General features: G+C 50.7%; 2 protein-coding genes across 5 annotated transcripts in view; one reads left to right on the top strand and one right to left on the bottom strand.

Annotated features, from left to right (window-relative positions):
- Positions 1-12,489, top strand: part of MTA1 (metastasis associated 1) — an 80,819-nt gene extending 68,330 nt beyond the window's left edge. For 3 of the 4 annotated variants that reach the window (XM_084527104.1, XM_084527103.1, XM_084527102.1), the window contains 3 exons: positions 4,229-4,260; positions 7,132-7,283; positions 10,787-12,489. In XM_084527104.1, coding sequence (XP_084383230.1) covers positions 4,229-4,260; positions 7,132-7,283; positions 10,787-10,925 — 323 coding nt within the window. In that variant the 3' untranslated portion in view covers positions 10,926-12,489. The remainder of the gene's footprint in view (positions 1-4,228; positions 4,261-7,131; positions 7,284-10,786) is intronic. The other variant, XM_084527105.1, reaches the window with a different exon arrangement.
- NOTCH2 (notch receptor 2) overlaps positions 1-18,510 on the bottom strand; it is a 259,660-nt gene that overhangs the window by 238,288 nt on the left and 2,862 nt on the right. The window lies entirely within an intron of this gene.

Genomic DNA, 18,510 nt, shown 5'->3' with positions numbered 1-18,510 from the left:
TAGGTGGTATTTGGTACAATTTATGGTCTGTTCTGCTTGTTGCACTTGCATTCCTGAAGGTTTATAGCCTTTGATTGTTAGAAGCTGGACACTCAATCTGCTCACAGTTGTAACACACTCTTGGCAGTTTAAGAAAGAGAAAGGTACTAAAGCCTTCTTGTAGGCTTGCAAAGACTGTGTATGTGTGTATATGTCAACACACGCTTTTTCAAGTGAACCAGTAACTTGGAAATAAAATTCTTGTTCATCAAGCCTCATTCATGCATGTTTGTTTTTTATTTTTAATAGCTTGCTCACAAATGTGGTACTGTTGGTGTTTTTGTTCCTGCTGGGAAGGATGGAATCCCAGGAGGAAGATTACTTTTGAAAAAGGAAAACACATAAAAAGTGTGGATTTGGAAAGCAACTTATTGTAGTATAGCCTGTATCTTAAACTTTTGAAAGAATTGACTGAATTCTCTGTGTTGATTGTGACTGAAGATGTGCTTATGAATGTTGCTGCGTATTGCATGTTCTGCATGATACTTCTCTTAGGTAAGCAGAAGTAAAAACAAAATGCTATGTGTGACTAATTGCTTGATGTCTGGATGGAGGAAAAAAAGATTAGGTTCACACGAGATGAAGCACCTGTATTTTTGTGCATGGTGGATGTGCTGAAGATTGGAGTTAGTAAGTTCTAACAACTACAAATTAAACAACTTCAGTTTATTTCCAGTGGCTGGAAGCTGGGCTGTTCTTCCTTGATGCTAGGGTCAGCTCTTTACAGACTTCTGTGCCATGCTTTTAAAGCGTCTGTGAATATACAGGCAACAGTGTGAAGGTTCAGGTGTGGTAAAGCCCTAAAAGATTTCTACTAAAGTAGAAAAGAGGCCATGGTTGGTGCTTATTCTGCAGCTTCTTGGTGCTTGATGTAGTTACTACCTGAAAGCAGCTCCAGTCTGTGCTGGGCACGCTGCTCAGGGTTTGGGCTCCCCTCCTCAACACGGCACTTAGGCGTTGTGTGGAGTTGGCCTCAAAATAATCGTCATAATAACTAAACCTCCTGCAGCTGCAGTTCAGTCTGTAATATCTGAATGGCACCACTCATTAAATCTAAAGAGTTAGTCCCAAACGCGATAAGATTGTTCCGTGGGCAGAACCAGGTAGGCAGACTGAGAGGGGGTGTCTGCAGGCAGATACTTCAGGAAGGGAAGGTTCATTAGGCCTTAGGAGCCTGCTGTGGCTGTTTTGGACTACAATCTCCTCTGTAATTGTGCTTTTATGGCTGAGGAACAGTTCTGAGGTCGTGGTCACTAAGTTGGCAGGAGTGGAGGCATGCGTTGAGGGTTTCCATTAGTCTCTGCACTGTGGTGAGTTGTTTTGTTGCGTTTCAGTGATGATGTAGCCTCATCTGTGGCAAAGGATGTCTGTGCTTATCTCCGGATATACATCCAGTTTACCACGTCTTCACTCAATCCTCTGGGACTTCCTCTTTATTTCAATGTATAGCACAGGCTTTGGCAGGAAGAGCTGTATAGGAGGAGGTTTTCCAGGGCCTCTTTTTTTTTCTCTCCCCATGCTACAGAAAATAAACAAAAAAACACCACATACTCTTGCATTCTTAGAACATATTCCAATTTCTTTGGCTGCAAAAGACTGGAAGACCTGCTTGGAGCCATCACCGTAGACCTTTATGCTTGGGCTATTCAGTTCGGTTAGTTCTTAGAGGCGCACGTCTCATCTCTTGCACAGAAGCCACTGAACAATTCTGGGTGAGAAGCCATTGTTTCCAGTGCAGATGCATCCTGTTGACTTGACAGCTGTTCTGCAATGGGTTACAGATGCTGAGCTTTCTGCTTCTCCTAGGTGGCTGTGACGGATAAAGGTTGTTCACTTGGAAGCAGCGCTTCAGCTGTGCATGTACTTTAATTATTTTTATGGCAAACTGAAGCTCGTCTTTTTTGTCTGTTTTTATATTGATTCCTTCCAACTCCAATTATCCAAGCGTGACTAACGGGGAAATTCACAGGTAGTTAAGATTAACGTGTTAATTGGTACGTTATGACTCAGATAGCAAGAACATAAATTGTACTGAAACTGTAACTTTCTGTGCCTTAATTTACCGGAGCAGAGCTTTGTCAAGGGGAGCTTATCCTGGAGGCTGTAGCTTTTGGTGAGGAGTGTCCCTGTTTTGAGACCACTGTTTCCTCACTGTTTGAGGGCTGAAGCTTTGGGGCTCAGAGCTGGAAGCGGTTCTTTGCAGCCCTCGGTCGGTGTCAGTCTCAGCATCTCGTTATGGAATATTCTGGGTTAATTCTGGTGCTTAGAAATAGCAATTTCAGTGTCTATTGTGCATCCAGAGCTAGTCATCACAGCAGCAACCGCCACATATCGGCTGCTCCTGGCATCAAGTGTGTTCTTAGTAGGAGAAAAGAGCTAATCCTAAGTGTGGTTAAAAAGAAATATGTGGCTTCAATCCAGGGACCAGCATCAGTGGATTTACATCTCTCAGAGCTCCCGCGAAGGAGGAAAATGCTATCTTTCTGGTACGGAAGGGGGAGGGAAAAAAAACAAGCGCTTTGGGCCGAAGCCAACAGATTCAGGTTGCATCCTGCTGGCTGTGCTGTTTCCCAACATCCGTGGGGCTCTTTGTCCATCCATCTCCGACGGCTGCTCACAGCTGTGTTTTGCATGCAATTGCTGCTCCTGTGTGTTTTTTATTTATTTAAAAAAAAAAAAGTGTGATTATCTGGCGCTTACATTGCCTTTGTCAACATCCAAAGGTTGTTGCTGGTCATCTAACTTGGTGCCTGGTACATCTGTTCTACAGATCCGATGGAAGCCTTTTGGGCAACTATTTCTTTATCTCTGTGCATACCTAGGCACTAAAACGTTGCAGAAAGTGAAGCTGTGTCTGTGTCTTCATGTTCAAAGTAGCCAACTGCATACATCTCTCCAGAATTAAAAATAAACTTGGTGTAAACCATTGATTTAACGTGATGGCACGATGCTCAAAGTGTCCCTCGTTGTGTCATTCTCCTTCCCAGTATGTTATTGTATCCTGTGCTTCGTGGCATCCTTGCCATGAATACTTTGTGTTTGCTTTTACCATGGAGAACTTCGAGGAAATCTGTTGGAGTATAGACCATCCGCTGTAAAAGTCCATTTTTGCTGGGTTATGAGAAGGCTCTGCTGTTTCATCACAATTTAGCTGGCTAACAATGGGAGATCTCAAAAGCCAAACCAAGAGGACAGTGCTGGGAAGCTTGTTATGAATGTGAAAGCAGAATTCCTACTGACAGCTACCTCTAGCCAGTGACAGCATTTGTAGTACCCGTTTTGCTTTGTTACACTGCCCCTTTTGGTTTTCAGCCAGAAGGGGCTGAGAAAGGTGGTTTGGTGCATTGATGTTAAAGAAATTGTGCTTTCTGGGAGCATGCATCTCAGGAAAACTAAATGGTGGTAAGAAGTGTTTGTTTATTAGATCCTTCTGTCCATTCTGTGCCATCCCCTGCTGCATTGTAGCAGCACTTTGCTCTCATGGCCCAAGACATTTTGTTTGTACTGCGAGGTCTCGTAGATGCACAGCTCAGTTTGGTGCACGTGTGATGGGGAATCTGATGGTATGGCAAGTGGCAGTCTAGGAAAATCCAGCCTTGGTGCTGTTTGTGATGCTGGAGGAGGGCTTTGTGTGGAGTGCTGTGCTCTGTGACGGATGGAGCTAAGCCTGGGGCAGTGTTTACTGGTGGTAGGTTCAGAGCAGTCTGTGTGCTAACAGTTTGTGTCTCGTGTCTCAGCTGGATCGTTCCCTGGGGATCCAGGGATGATAGGAGAGATTGTGTTTGTTGCTGTCTTGACAGTATAATACCTTCCTCTTTCTCCTCCTTGATATCAGTGAATTCCTCAAAAGCTAAAGCAGAACATCAGATTTTCCCAAAGCCTTGAGGAAAACGTCAGATCTGACAGAGGAGATGGACTTGCAGCGGTAGTTTGAAGAAAGGTGTGAGAAACTGGAGAAAAGACTGAGAATGAAATGTGCTTTTAACGTGGGGGCTCTGCTCGTCAAACCATGTTGTTAAGGAAGCTCTTAGTCACGTTCCAAGGAGGGGAGAAGTTAGCGTGGTAGAAAACTCTTTATTTTTAGCAAAACAACACCGTTGCGATCATAGTTGCGTGTTTTGATTTTGTACTTTTTCTGTCTTGGAAAAGCAATGGTCTTACCAGCTCTATTCTCTTTCCTGTTTGTTAGGTCTGCCTAACCACGGACAAACCAGACAAATGGTAAGAGAATGTTCATTTAACCAAAACAGGGAAAAGAAAAAAGAATGATTATTAACCCTCTCTAGATAGCACACCCCATTAAACCGTAGTGCTTCACTTCCGTCTTTGCTGTTTGCAGCTGGTCATACTTCCCGAGCCATTGAAAAGTTGAAAAAATGAAGGAAAAATAATATTTTGGGGCATATGAAAGGTCCAAGTGGTCAAACAAAATTTAAACCTCAAATCAATCGATGTTCTGTTCAAAGTAATCTCATTGACGTGTTTTGTTTGTGCTCGTAGGGAAACTGAGTGGCTGTTCATAGCAAAGGTCTGGAGGTGTTTCTAGGTGGAATGTGTTTCACTTGAAGGAGGAAGGCTTAAATGATGGAAGGATTTGTATGGAAAAGTTTCTGTTTTTTATTTCTTTAGGAAGTTGGTGTTTGAGTTGTCTTCTGAGAATGCTTGTTCTGTTACGTTCTGTTATTTTTCTGGAGTAAACATGATTGCTAGCCTTTCATCCATTATGCTGAGTTTTATCAAAAGACAGAAGCAAATAGCCAGTCTGATTGATGCATCTCTGGCCAAATGCTTTCTCATGAAACTCACCTCGGTGTGAAGGGGCCAGCACAAGGGCTCTGCATCGCTTTACCCCTCGCTGATGGCTTATGTGAGACCCTGACGTTACATCTCTGCTCATGGGAGAGAACTTGAAGCATAATTTATTTTTTTTCCCCCCAGAAAAGATCTGCTTCTGGCGTTGATAAAGTGGCGTTTGCCTCAGTAGGTGAGCTGCCACGATGCATTAGTGTCAGCAGAGGCCCTCTGACATGGGTAAATCAGCAGCTCTGAGCTGTGGTCGCTGCAGAGTGATCACAACGATGATTAAATCTAACAATGTTCTGGGACGGCGGGCAGTATTAGGAGGCTATAGCTTGAGCATGCTAGGCTGCTTGTAATAACGAAGCGTCCGTTTGGCTTGGTACTCGAGCATCCGATAGGAAGTAGTAAATTGTATTTATTTACTCCTCGTTGCATTTAGCTGCACTGCTTGTCACTGAGGAGACTGGCTACTTGTTTGTGTCTGCTGCATAAACCAGCTCAGTGCAGGGGGACAGATCTGTGATGACCCAACGCTTCTTAGCTGCAAGGGAGGAAACCTCGAACTGCCTGGATTGCTTGATAAAATATGCCACTGATCCCGAAGGGCCACGTTTAGGATGTGCCATTTGAACCATTGTTCTGTGCAGGTAGAGAAAAGGCGACCCCAAAGCAGCTGGGTGCCCCTCCTAGGTATTTCCAAGAACCGTCTCTGGAGTTGTTCTCCTGCCTACATAGCACATGGGGAGAAAACATCCCTCACAACACTCACAAAAGGATTTTCTTGGAGAAATCTGGAGATGGGGGAACAAAAGCCTTTCACTTGAAGCCTTTTCCTTAATAAATTTCAAATATAAAAGCACTTCTTGAAGTATTTCAGTGGTTTGCCGTGGTGCCAAAAGTGTTGTGTATAGGATGGAGCTGGGCAACTAAGAAATAAAACTGTTACTGAACTTGTATGCAACAGCTTAGGATTTTTAAAGGTGGGATTTCATTAGTTTAGCTCTCCAGTCCTCCTTTTCTACAAGAAGCAGATATGGCTAGTATAGTCAATTAAGGCTGGTCAAAAAAGTCATTGATCCTTTTTTTCCCATCCTCAGATAAAATGTGAGAGAGACGTGGTTTTGCTGTTTTTTTTTTTCCCCTCCTTGATGGACAAGCCAGAGTCTTCCCTTCTGAAGTCAATGTGCAGAACTTTGGCTGGGCTTTTGCTGTAACCTGACATTTATGGGCGTGGGTACCTCATGTCCTCACCTTTCCTTTCGAGGTGGATCTCCCCAGCCAGATCTCCCTCTGTGCATGCTCAGTTTCCCATTTCATGCTCATCTGGGGAGGTGTTCTGGCCTGTTACGTACCAGCATTAAATTTCTACTGTGGCATTTTCTGACCAGCTTTAATTTACGCATATCCATTTTCCTGGGCCCTCATTTTGTATCTCCCCTGACTGTCTAGTGTTACTGATTTCAGTGGGATTTCTCAATGCGCTTATCAGCAGGAAGAGGGGCAGCAGAACTGGACTTCAAATGATCAAGGACAGCTGCATTTGCGAAGCTTAATCCTTTGCTCCCTTGTATCTGCACCTCTCTTAATAACAGCTCATGTTTTTCCAGTTGAGTGGAAGGGGGCTACTGCGGGTTTGGAAGATGGTAGCTGATTTGCAAAGCAAATATGTTATATTTGGGAAATCCGGGTTGTTCAATGCTCAAAATGATTTCACGGTGAAAGGTGTTAAGCTTTGTAAATCTAGATTTACAACTTTTTACAACTTATTTAACAATGTACAACTTATTTAATGATGATAGTATATACTAAAATATTAACCTCCTGAGAACAAAAAGGATGTGGGTAAGTTTTGGACCCCAGGGTAACTGTAAATTCTGGTTTTTATATTTCATGCTGTGTAGCTAGATTTCTTTACCTGAAATCACTAGAGTTGCTCTAGGTTTATGGTAGTAGCTGAAGTCTAAGTCTTTATGCTCAGTCTTTCAAGTTTGATGTCATCTTACAGACACAAAAAGCAGATTTTCGGTGATGCCTTCCATTTATTATTTGTCCTGTCGCTGGAGTATCGCTGCCCTATTGTATATCGAAGGTGCCTAACTTCTACTGCTCATGGACAATTGCTTTTTTGTGAATTCTTTATTCATCTGTGGGCAAGAGGGTACATAATCACCAGAAACTCTCAACAACTAACACGAAAACTTTCAACTCTCTTTTCCTTTGTTTGAGTGCTTATCACATGCTATTGCAGGTTTGTTGCAGTCCGTAATTGTACTTTTTTATGTGTCACGTCAGGGACCAAGCCGAAACTTGCTGCTCAATGGGAAATCATACCCAACAAAAGTCCGATTAATTCGTGGTGGATCCATGCCTCCAGTGAAAAGGAGGAGGATGAACTGGATTGATGCACCAGATGATGTTTTCTACATGGCTACCGAAGAAACCAGGTAAGAAGCTTGGATTTTTCAGAGGATTTAAGGGAAGTCTTCTGGTTTCTGTTCCATGCAGGGATCTCTTCAGCAGATCTGCTGCTGCGGACTGGATGCCGACACAGCTTTTGGGGTTTAGGTGGATAAAGACTATGATTGATCTAATCATGTCTGATAGGCCTAATCAGGCACTTGCATTCCAGAGAAAGCAGATTCTCCTTCTTGAGCAGTTCCTTTAAGATGTTGAAAATGACTTGGGAGGAAGACTGAGGTGGGAGACTCACGTGATGTAGACCCATAGATGCCTTTGGAGGTCCTACCTTAGTGTCTCAGAATAATTCTGGCTCATGGGTAATGCTGAGGGTCTGAGCCTCCTCTACACAGGGTTCTCCTTTGCTACTAAAGCTTTTTTATGTTTGCATCCACTGAAAACTGCTGAATTATGCACAACGTTATCCATTCTTGCAGTATGTCTCTACCCGGGTACAGATTGTTTTGGCCACAATCATTTTTTGAGGCTGCACACGTTCTGAATGCCGCCTTGTGTGCTGACATCTCTGCTGTAGTGCTTCCCAGAACACTTCTCCTCAGCCTGCAAAGTGTTTCAAGTGTCAAGTGACTGCTCTGTGGGCCTGTTACAAGGTGGGCTTTGAACACAGGCTGAGACGGTGATGTCCAAGTTGCCGTGCATCTGTGCATCTCACCCTGGTTCTTATCTCAAGCCTGCCTTTCTCTTTTCCTTCTCTGGTCCTGCAAGGTGCTGCGAAGGTAAGAAGTGAGATCTCCAATATGAATGACAAAGCAAAGGGAGAGAAATAATTAAATTTTGAGGGCATTTCTTTTTTCCTGTTGTCCTCTTGCCCTGGTGAAGGGGTGCTGGGATCCTGTTACAGATCTGACAAATTCACATGCCGTTGCAAGCGCAGGGTTTTCAGTCTCTGATTCAATCCTCGGATGCTCAAGGCTTATTTCATAATCCTACATCTATAAAACACTTCTTGACATCTTTATTGTCCAAACCACAAGAAATGCTGTAGATTTGCAGTAGCAATGTCTCAGAACTACTACAAGGTCCTGCTCTCTGGTCAGTACAGAACAGAGAGAATATTCATCAATATCAGGCATGAGAGCTACTTGCTGCGGGGGCACAGAATCGTCTGCTTGTACAGGACCACGGAGCGTGGCAGGAAGGATCAGTGACCGACGCATCTCAAACAGAAATCGTAGCACAGTGATAAACATCAGCTCAGTGAGACGGTATCTCTTCCATTTAAAAAGAAAAAAAAAAAAAGGGGAAAAAAAAAAGAACAGGCTTCTTTGTCCAAGAGCTTTGCTGCTTAGCTGACTGATCAGAGTGCTGAAAAGAGATGTTTGGCAGCCTGCTGAAAAGCAGGGAAGCTTGAGCGATGTAGCTTTGTAAGCGGCACGGGTTTTCTGCTGGGCGTTTCACCTCGAACTTTTCCCTGAACCATCTGCTGCATTCCAGCATCAAGAATGTAAGGCTTGTTTGTGAGCTCTGAAACAATTTGAGCTTTGTGTTGGCTCCGTAGCAATCAATCTGACTGCAATATCTGCATATCATCCTCCAGCTGAGGGTCAGGCTGTGTTTTCTGTCTCAGAAAGTAGATTCTCCTGAAATGTTACCCCCCCTCTCTGTCTCCTTTTGTGTGGTGCTGCTGAGAACGGTGCTAGAAAACTGGATAGCTTTGAGGGAGCAATGAGAAAAGTTGGTAGATTGAAAGGAACAAGTCTTTGAATGCAGGCCTCGCAGTACGGAGCTCGGCACGTATAATTTATGCAAGTGGAGGCAGAGTGTGACCTGATCAGAATCTAGAACTGCTGAGAGACCTATTTCTGGTGGCGGTGTCTAACAGCACACACAGACACGGCAAGAAGCTCCACTGCCTGCAACAGTAAGGCAGCTTCAGCCAAGTGAGTTTGAAAAATCAGCACATCGAGGTTCTCCCTGCTCCCACATGCTTCCACCCGGCTCTCTCCTTTCCCCACCCCGTGTCCTGTCAGCTTTAGAAGAAGCAGGGACACAGAGCAAAACAGAAGACCCATCTATTCTTACATATATAGAAGGTTTGTTCTGTTCAGTTGGGCAAAAAGCACAAGGAGGAAACCAAATCGGACTGCAGCTGATGGAAAATGATCACCTGAAGGTGTTGGTTTGTCCGTGCTGGTGGCACGAAGGGTATATTGGGGGTTGGGGGAGTATTTTGTCCAGCTTCTTCTGAGAATGTGTCTTTTTAAGAGAAATTTGGCCCCAACAATGCCGAGTAATCAAAAATATAGGGGACAGAGGGTCCAGTAGTGGATTGTAAAGCCATGTGGCTGCCCTTCCTCCAGTGCGGTGCCAGACCTCTCCTGCTGGGTTAAACCTTGAGGGAAGGAGGCTGTGAGGACAGGCTTCCTCATCACCCCTCATCATCCCGGGCCCTGAGCTGAAGGGAGGCTGTGTGTGTATAATGGGTCCTGGTGGGCTGCTGCTGTGAATATTTAGCACCTTCCTTTCTAATCTTTGACCACTGGAACGTGTTCTGGAAATGATTTTCTCATTTTAATTATATCGTACATTTTATTGTTGTTGCTGCGTTGCCTTTTTTCAAGGCACTTCCTCTAGCCCTAAGCCTGGTGTTGTCCGAAGGAAGCGAGTAATCATTCTGCATTGTTTCTTTCCACCTTGTTTTTCTAATTCCAAGCCTGCAGCGTGTCCCCCTCTGTGTTTTACTTTCTCTCCTGACGGAAATCTGCTTCCTGCCTCTGACCAGAGTCACTGCCAGCCTTGTAATGCGTAGGGAAACTTAACAAATGCAAGTCTCGAATATTGCCTGGTCCTAGGTCAGGCACGTGCAGAGAAGAAGGGGGGACACCCTGTTAGTGGTGCTGGGGAAGGACAAGTCCCCGGGGTTGGTTCCCTCGTTAGTGACTGTCTCAGCCTCGGGGCACAGCTCGTGGGAGACGAGATGCTGCCGGGCCGGGTTCCTGTTGAAGAGGCAGCTGCGTGCACCTGCTTGGGACGGGAGATGTCTGAGAGCTCTGTCGGAGATGGATGGGCAGGCGGGGAAGCAAGCGAGGTTGCCAGAAGGGATTTGTTGTAACCAGGCTTTGGAAATTCCCACAAAGCTGTCCGCAGCACGTTGTGCCGGGTGTGTTTGCATGCACCAAAGGAAATCAGCGGTGTGGGAGCTGGCTGCCGTAACTATTTCATGTGTTGTGCTTACAGCAGGAGACCCCGGTCCTGTGAAACTGCAGCAGGACGTCCTCTGCTCCTCTCCAGGGACAGGGAGAGGGCTCTGGACCAGTGTCAGCAGTTGCCTCTTCACTGGCACGGCTTACACAGGGCAAAACAAAAGTTCCCTGGGGCAGACGCTGCCAAAACAAACAGCAGCAGCCCATCCCCTCAGGGAGCAGCCCCTGCATGTGCAGGCCTGGCTTCCCTCGGGGAAGCAGAGAAGCCCACAATGCCTGAGCCCTGGGTCTCTGTAACAGCCTCCTTTCTTCCCTTCTGTCTGCAGGAAAATCCGCAAGCTGCTTTCCTCCTCCGAAGCCAAGCGAGCCGCCAGACGCCCTTACAAGCCCATTATCCTCCGGCCCATCCAGGCAGTGCAGCTGCGCCAGCCCATGAACGATGAACCCATAATCATTGAGGATTAACACATGCTGAGCAGCGCTCTGGCCGCCGGTGGATCTGCCCGAAAGAATCTCTCCTCCGATGTATACTTGAGTTTCTATGGCTACAGCATTGAACTAACTGTTGAAGAGAGGGAACTTCTGAGGAGCTGTTTTGCATCTTTTAAACCCTTAAAAGGAACTCAGCCCTGCTCTGAGCCTCTGACCACAGACTGCTCTCTCTCTCTCTCTCTCTCTCTCTCTTTCTCTTTCTCTCTCTCTCTCTCGCGCGTGCTCTCTCCTTCTCTCTCCTTTCTTTTTATTTTTATTTTTGGTAGCCTATTTTCCCCTTTGCTTCTACCCCTTTTGTAGACAGGGGGAGGGAAAGTAAGTTTAACTTATTAAGAGAATGTGGACTAGTACTTTTTAGCTTTGTTTCCTCTTCCGATGTACGAAGAGCTAGAACCCTTCATTTTGTGACTGAGCTCTCGTTGCAAAGCCGTTTTTACGAGGCTGTGTTGTAAGATTTTTTTTTTTTTAATTTTGTGGACGGTGCCATTTTTTATTTCATTTATATTATTTCTTTTGTAGATAAATTTCCAACCTTTAACCGATATTTGGAAACAGGAGCTGAAAGCCAGCCCCAGGTTCAGCCAGTTTTCTTTGGTCCTGTCCCTTCTGTTTTTTGGAATAATTTTGCACGGCCAGTTGTGCTCATGCACAAGACAGCAACAACTCAGGCTGAGAAAGGAGTGAGCTAAGAACCGAAGACCCTTGCAGAACATTACACTACCATGTGCAGTGGAGGCCAGGCTACCCGAATTAGGTGTCCTTAACTCTAGTCGATCCCTGGGAGATCTGGCTTGCAGCAGTTCTCTCTGTAACCAGCAGTTTGCGTGCTGCCTTCTCGCTGACGCCTGGAACCCTACGTGCTGTCGTAGCACCGAGACCCAGCAGTAGGCCCAGCAGTGCAGCAAGTGTAATGAATTGCTTTGCTCTGGCTCCAAGAGTCAAGTACACCAATGCCCAGGGACATTTTGCTTAGAATTCTGAACCTGTTTGTGCATCCGTGTTTTTGGACACATCTCTTCCCCAGGACAAAACCTGGTTCCTCTTAAATTGCGTTGCTGTACGTTTCCCATTTGGACGGGAGTTGAAATTACAGCTGGGTTTTAATTTGAACACATTGTGTCTGAAGTTAAGTGTTTTATTTTTCCCCCCCCCCTTGACATTTCTTGTGTTTGAGGTTTCTTGCATCTCTTGAACTTCTTATGTATTTGCAAGTCTGTATAATTTCTTTTTCATATGTCTTCTCATGGCAGTGCATTTGCTGAATGCCCTGCTCTGTTTTTGAAAGGATGTAAACTATCATTTGCAACTTGTGCTGATCTGTACATGTACCTGCCTCAAGCAGACACAGCATGTAATAACCCCCGAGTCATTCCATATGTGTCAGCAGTGAGATGAGCCAAAGTTGTATTTGGGTTATCACAGTCCAACCGTGATTCTGTGCAGCTCTGCTGACCCCCCCCCCCCGGGTTAGACAGAAAGGAATCCCCACAAAATGAAAACGATTCAGTTAACTTTACTTAATAAACCTGGAAAGTGAGCTTTTTGTGAAACATCTGCTTTTTGTCTCTTGTGGAACCGCTGCCGGGGCCCTTGCTCAGGGTGCCCGCGCTCCTTCCTTCCCCCCCGAGGGCTGCGTTGTGCTCCCCGCTGTTCGCGTGGCCGTGCAGCCGTGTGGAGCGGGGTGAGAGCCGTTCATGGCTCCATTCCCCTTGCACGCCGTTTACATATTTCTGACGCTTCCGAATCCCACTGCCTCCTCCTTTCAAGCACCGCAGCAGATGCCACGCCGGAGCTCTGAATGAGCCTTTTGTCTGCCGTGCCTCGTGCATCACACCCAGGGGTGGCACGGCTCGGACATGTGGCAGGAGGAAAGAAATCCCTGGGGGTTAGCAGCTGAACCTGCTGGCGTCCGAGTGCCTCCTTCCTACGTTTCTACGTTTGCTCCTTGCTGGGGTAAGCAGTGGGATCTGCCTGTCCTCGGTTGCTGCCTGGGAGTGGCGAGGTTTACTCTGGCTGCGAGTAGGTGTGCAGCTTAGCAGAGGTTTGTCCTTTCACGTTTTCCTCTCCAAGACTTACAAGCAGGAGGGGCGGCCGATCCTGAAGGATACTCGGTGTGAAGGGCACCGAGCTTACCAGACAAAAAGCCTCCGGGCCGCCCGTGAGCACGGTGCAGGACGGTGCCAAAGTCCTCTGGCAGTTCTACTTCGCCTTCGTCGGCCTGCGGCATTAATTCTGGGTACGTAAGAAATCCTGCTGACAGCAGGAAGGTTTTGTAACACTTGGCTTTTCTCTGCAAGGGAAAGGTCTCCGAGGAGTCTCCCTGTTGCAAAATGAAATCTGAAAGAGACGGCTTTGAAAGGTCTGTGTCCAAATCAGCCCCAGCCCATCCGCAGCAGGATGAGGAGCTGATGTCTGAGCTATTGGTGGGAGATGAGGAGAGCTCAGGGCACACGAAGTGGCTCAGAGAAACCACTTGGGGGTGCCAGCTCTGCAGTTTCCACCGACTTAAAAGCTTTCCTGGAGCGGCTCCAGAGGTTACTTTGGAAATGAGTCCGGGCAAGTAGAGAGAATATCCTGTGCTGCCGTGACTTTGAAGGATCCCTCGCGTGGCCTTTAATGTGGATGCCATTTTTAAATATATTACAGCAGGCTTCGCTCCCTCGTGTTTCACCACCTTAGTTCCGTTTGTACCTGCTTGGGAAGAGGCCTGGGAAGGCACCTTTAGCAACCACAGAAAACGAGCAGGTCTCAACAAGTGCCACAAAGCGGTCGGTCCCACCGCTGACCTGTCCGAGCCTGAGCCCTGCCTCTCCCAGACCAACCTCTCCTCTGCTGAAAATCACGTTCTCATTCCCCTGCTGCTGTTGCAGGGAATGTCTTTAATGTTTTTATCTATTTATTTTCCTGCTGTAGAGCCTTGCAAACAGGTACACGCAGCTGGGGCAGCAGTTATTTTTCACTGTCCCCTCCACCTCCTGTGCAGCCCTTGAGAGGGAAGGGGACAGCACGTGCTCAACGGGGGGAGCCCCAGCCAGATGATTTGGGGTAGGTTTGCTCCACGATGCAGAGCCAGGAGGAAAAGCAGCTTGCTTTGCTGTTTTACTTTGGGTTTTTGCACCATGCTGGCTTGTCAGTAGCCGCTCGCAGCGATCTGTGCTCCTGGCACGGCAAGGTGAGGGCAGCACGCTGCCGGTGACAGCGCTGCTGGAATAGCGTGGAAAGAAAAAAGCGCGACCAAAACTCCCGACTCTGCACCGTGAATCCCTGACGGGGGGGGCGGGCTGTAACCGGGACACTGCTGTGGAGTTGTAAAGCGAAATACATGCCGAAATTCCCTTGAAATGGAAATTTGGAACCTGTGCCAGCTCCACTCCAGCTCCAGGCTCTGGATCCTCGGCGTTACACAAGCCAGAGCTTGGGCGGACGCTTGGCACGAGGATGGAGCCGGCGGCGAGCCGAGGAGCGGTGTGGGTCGGTGTGCCCCAATGCCACCGGGTGCCACCCTGCAGGAAGGCTGTGCCCAAAACCTTCCAGTCTGCTTTGAGGCGGAGGGAGGAGGGGTTTAATGCAGAAACGGGACCCTCCGTGTTTTCATTTCGAGGGCTTAAAACCACACCGAAGCTGAAAGGAGCGTTGGCAGCGGCATTACGCTGGAAATGAGAACGCTGCAAGCGGGCAAGCTGTGGCACGACCGGCTCCTCCAGCTGCCTCGTTACTGCTCCGTTTGTTTGTGTTTTTTCTGTAAATGTGCTGCTCGGTGAAAGCTTCTTCTGTGAGAGCCTACAACAGACAATGGTGATGGGATCAGCCGTGATCCCCGCCCCTGGGGCACGAGCACGTCTTCAACAAGCGTGGTCCTCGCTGCGCATCCCCGGGGCCCTTCCTGGGAACTGAAAGGTTCAGGTTTGGCCCTGCACGTTTTGGGTTGGAGCCCGGCAGGGGGACCTGATGGTCACAACGCATCCGGGGAGGCAGGCAGTAAACTCGGATGGGCCGAGCGGGAGGCGCTGCGTGCCCCGAGCCGCTTTTACCGTGGGAAGCCTGCGAGGAGGAGCGCGGGAAGGCCGTGCCCCCCTTGCCCTGCTTTCCCAGCGGGTCAGCCAGCTTCGCCCTGCTCCTGGCTCGCTTGGCAAATTCCTCAGGAGCAGCGAGCCTGGCCCGGGCCGGCCTCTCCGCCTCCGCTCCCTGCTCCCAGCCCCAGCAGGTGCCGGCGCGAGCCCCGCGCTGTGGCTCCAGCTCGGTGCTGGCAGCTGCAGGGCTGGGGCACGGCAGGCGGCGTAAAGCAGCCCGAGGTCGTCCCCGTTCCCGAGAGGAGGGACAGCGGGGGCAGGCGGGAGCAGAGGCAGCTGGCGAGCGCTCCTCTGAGCAAATATTTAGCATTTTTATGTGCCTGTGTCTGGGGGCTGTGGAGCCAGGCTCGCAGTGCCCAGAAACGTCTGTTTTTTTGGCTCATTCCAGAGGCGGCTGCTCAGCCGGGCTGCTTGGGCAAGGGGCAAAGTCTGCAGGGCTGCAAGGGGCCTGGGCCTGCATCTTGTCCCTGCTGGGGCCAGGGCCTCGTCCCCATCTCCTTGGCCTTGGAAAAGGGACGAGGACAGGGCTGAAGCAGCCTCAACCCTGAGATTTCACCGCCTTGGTGGTGCAAGTGATGGTGCCGTGGACCCAGCCTCCTCCTTGCCTGCGGGGAGAGGCACCTTCAGCGCCCCTCACTGTAGGATTTGGCCATGTCCCCTCATCGCAGACAGCCCCGTGCCTCCTCCTGCAGCCAGGAGCTGAACTTTGCCACCAAAACCGCCTCCGAGCACAGCCTGTGCCCGGGACACCCCGTCCTCGCCATGGAAGAGCGGGGCCAGAGCCAGCACTGGCGAAGGGCCAGCGGTGCTGTGCCCCACTGTGTGCTGCACACTCCCCCCTTGGGTGCTTTGCTGCCTTTTTTTGGGGTTTCAGACCCATTTTTGGGTGCGTATCCCACCTCACCGAGGCGTAACACCCGCTGCCTGAGCTGTGTGAGCTCTGTGCTGTGCCAACACCCTGGCGCCCAGCCTCGTGCTGGCACCTCGGGAGCTGCCCTTTGGGAACTTCTGCGCGGCCCTGAGTGGGTCCTCAAGGGCTGCTTGTTTGTCTTCCCCTCGAGCAGGGCACTTGGGGAAATGCCTTGAAGTCAAATGGGTGCTTGGGCCCAGTAAGTGCTGGCAGCTTGGAGCCAAGGAGATGTTTATAGCGAGGAAAGCAGCTCGCTGCTGTTATCAGGAGCATCTGTACCCTCATTTAATTGTCACCACACGTCGCTGCCCCGTGCTGGGAGCTACTGGTGGTGTCCAGGAGCGCGTCTTCCCCAGGGAGAAATCCTCAGCAGTGCCCAGCCCGGGTCCCTGCTCGTGTGCCATGAGCCAGGCGCATCCCAGCAGCCCGGTGCCCCCCAGGCCACGGTGACAAACCGGGGGCTGAGCCCGCAGGGACGGCGGCAGCGTGGAGGGGCAGCCCCCTGGGAAGGGGACGCGGGGACATCCTTCCTTTGTCACTGGCAAGGACGAGCAGGCAGGACGCAGCCCTGCTTATCCCGGGCCCCGTGACAGCGCTATCTGCCCTGCGATACCCGCGGGGCCTGGGATGCCTTTTAAAGGAGAGAAGTGACAAGTGGGGGGCCGGGGCTGCGCGCAGCGGGCGCGGGGGCGAGGTGGTGACGTGCCGAGCCCCAGGCGCTGGCATGTGCCACCTGATGAGACCCAGGGCCCGCCAGCCCCGGCACGCTGCAGCCTCTGCCCCCCACCCAGGGGCCCTGAATTCTGCTGTGGGGCTTGTCCAGGGATGTGGGCGCTTTAGGAGGGACAAATAACCCCATAACCCCATAAACTGGGGGACCCTGACATGGGGGACAGGAAGACTGCGCTCCGATGACTGTCCTCTGGGCGAACCCAGCAAGCAACAGCTTTTTTTCCCCCTTAACCTCCTTTTTCTTTTTTTTTTTTTTCCCCCTAAATCCTTTTCCCTCCAGTCTCTTCTCGCCCTGTAACGCATCCAACTGATCCGAGGTGCCAGAAAATGTGAGGGAAAGGCGCGGAGGGGAAGGCTGCGCAGCGCCGGCCCTTCCGCCGCGTTCCCATCTGAAGGCAGGCGGGAGAGCGGAGGGGAGCCGGAGCGGGGGAGAGGGGTGAGCCAGAGGCGAGGCAGCTGGGGGGCAGTTAGCCCTTATTTATTTCTTGCCTGGCCGAGAGCTCTCTGGTTGACCTGCCCTAGGACGAGGTCCTGGCCGGCTCTCCGGCTTCCTGCGGAGGCGATCCCAGCCTCGCGGTGCTGTGGGGTCGGGGAGCTCTGCTCCCCCTCACCCCTTCCCAGCAGGGCTCCCCATCAGAGGAGCGGTGACCCAGGAGCCCTGCGCGGTGCCGTGCAGCTTCCCCAGCCCGTGCAGCCAGCTGGCGGCGGCGGCTTAGGGAATCCCAGGGCTGGGCTGGGTGAGACTGCAGGAAAATGGGTCACCCGCTGCCGGGGGGGGACGGTGGTCCCCTCGGAGGGACACCCCCGGCGCTGAGCGAGGTGCGTGGCCCACGTTGCTGCACCACAAAGCTCCCCGGGGCTTGTGGCTGCGGGAGGGAGGCTTCATGCCTATTGTCAGGGAAACCCGGAGCTGCTGAGAGAGGGAGGGAGGGAGGAAACCCCGATTTTCTGAGGAAAAAGGCAGAACTTGGGGAGGGTGCCCCCGGTGCCACCCTGGTCACCTGTCCCGCCGTCCCCAGGGCCGTGGGTGTGGGGACACGCAGAAGCTGAGCGGGGCAGATTAAGAGGGGACAAGCTAAAGCCACTTTGCTCCTCAGCGAGCATATCCGCTTGGGATTTAGCGCATTTGCGGGCAGGGATTCGCACCTTTAGGTGATTTGCCTTAAGTCCCCCCGGCCCATGAGCGCAAAAAGCCCTCGGATGCTGCCTAAGCCTGGGGTTTCGCCTGCGGCTGCTCCGTGTGTGAGCACTGGGGGGGTGCAGCCTTCCTCCTCCTCCTCCTCTTCCCTGTTCTCCTCCTGCCTCTGTGGGCAGCGAGGCTGGGGCACCAGCTGAGATTTCCAGCTGCTACGGAGGGATTCGGACAGCAGATGAGCGAAGGCTGAGCCCTGCTCCTCCAGAGCTGTCCCTCGCAGCCTCATTTTGGAGAGGGACTTGTGCTGATGGGCCTGTGGGGGAAGTGCGGGGCCCCCCAGCCCCTTTGGGACCAGCGTGGGGACACAAGAGCATGTAGGGTGCGGTGGGCTCGTGCCACAGAGGGACCAGCAGCCCGCAGCTCCCCGCCTGCCTGCGGTGGCCACCAGTGCCTTGGGAGCACCATCCCCACGGTGGGGACGGGGACCCTGCTGGTGACAAAGCCCCGCGTTGTGGTGGCAGCAGCTGGGCCCGGAGTGACGGGGCCGCCTGGCCACCGCGGGTCCCCACACCCTGCTGGGGTGCGTGGCCCTGGGCGCCGCTCGGCGCCGGGGTTCGCTGCCCGGTGCCGTCCCCGTGCCGGGGGCCGGGCGGCTGCGCGCCAGCTGACGGCAGAGAAAGGAGGAATTATCTGAGCAGAGCAGGGGGAGAG

This window comes from Aythya ferina (genome assembly GCF_964211825.1).
Source record: "Aythya ferina genome assembly, chromosome: 8".
Classification (NCBI taxonomy): Eukaryota; Metazoa; Chordata; class Aves; order Anseriformes; family Anatidae; genus Aythya; species Aythya ferina.
The sequence above is the reverse complement of the archived record's forward strand: the minus strand, read 5'-3'. Positions and strand labels throughout refer to the sequence as shown.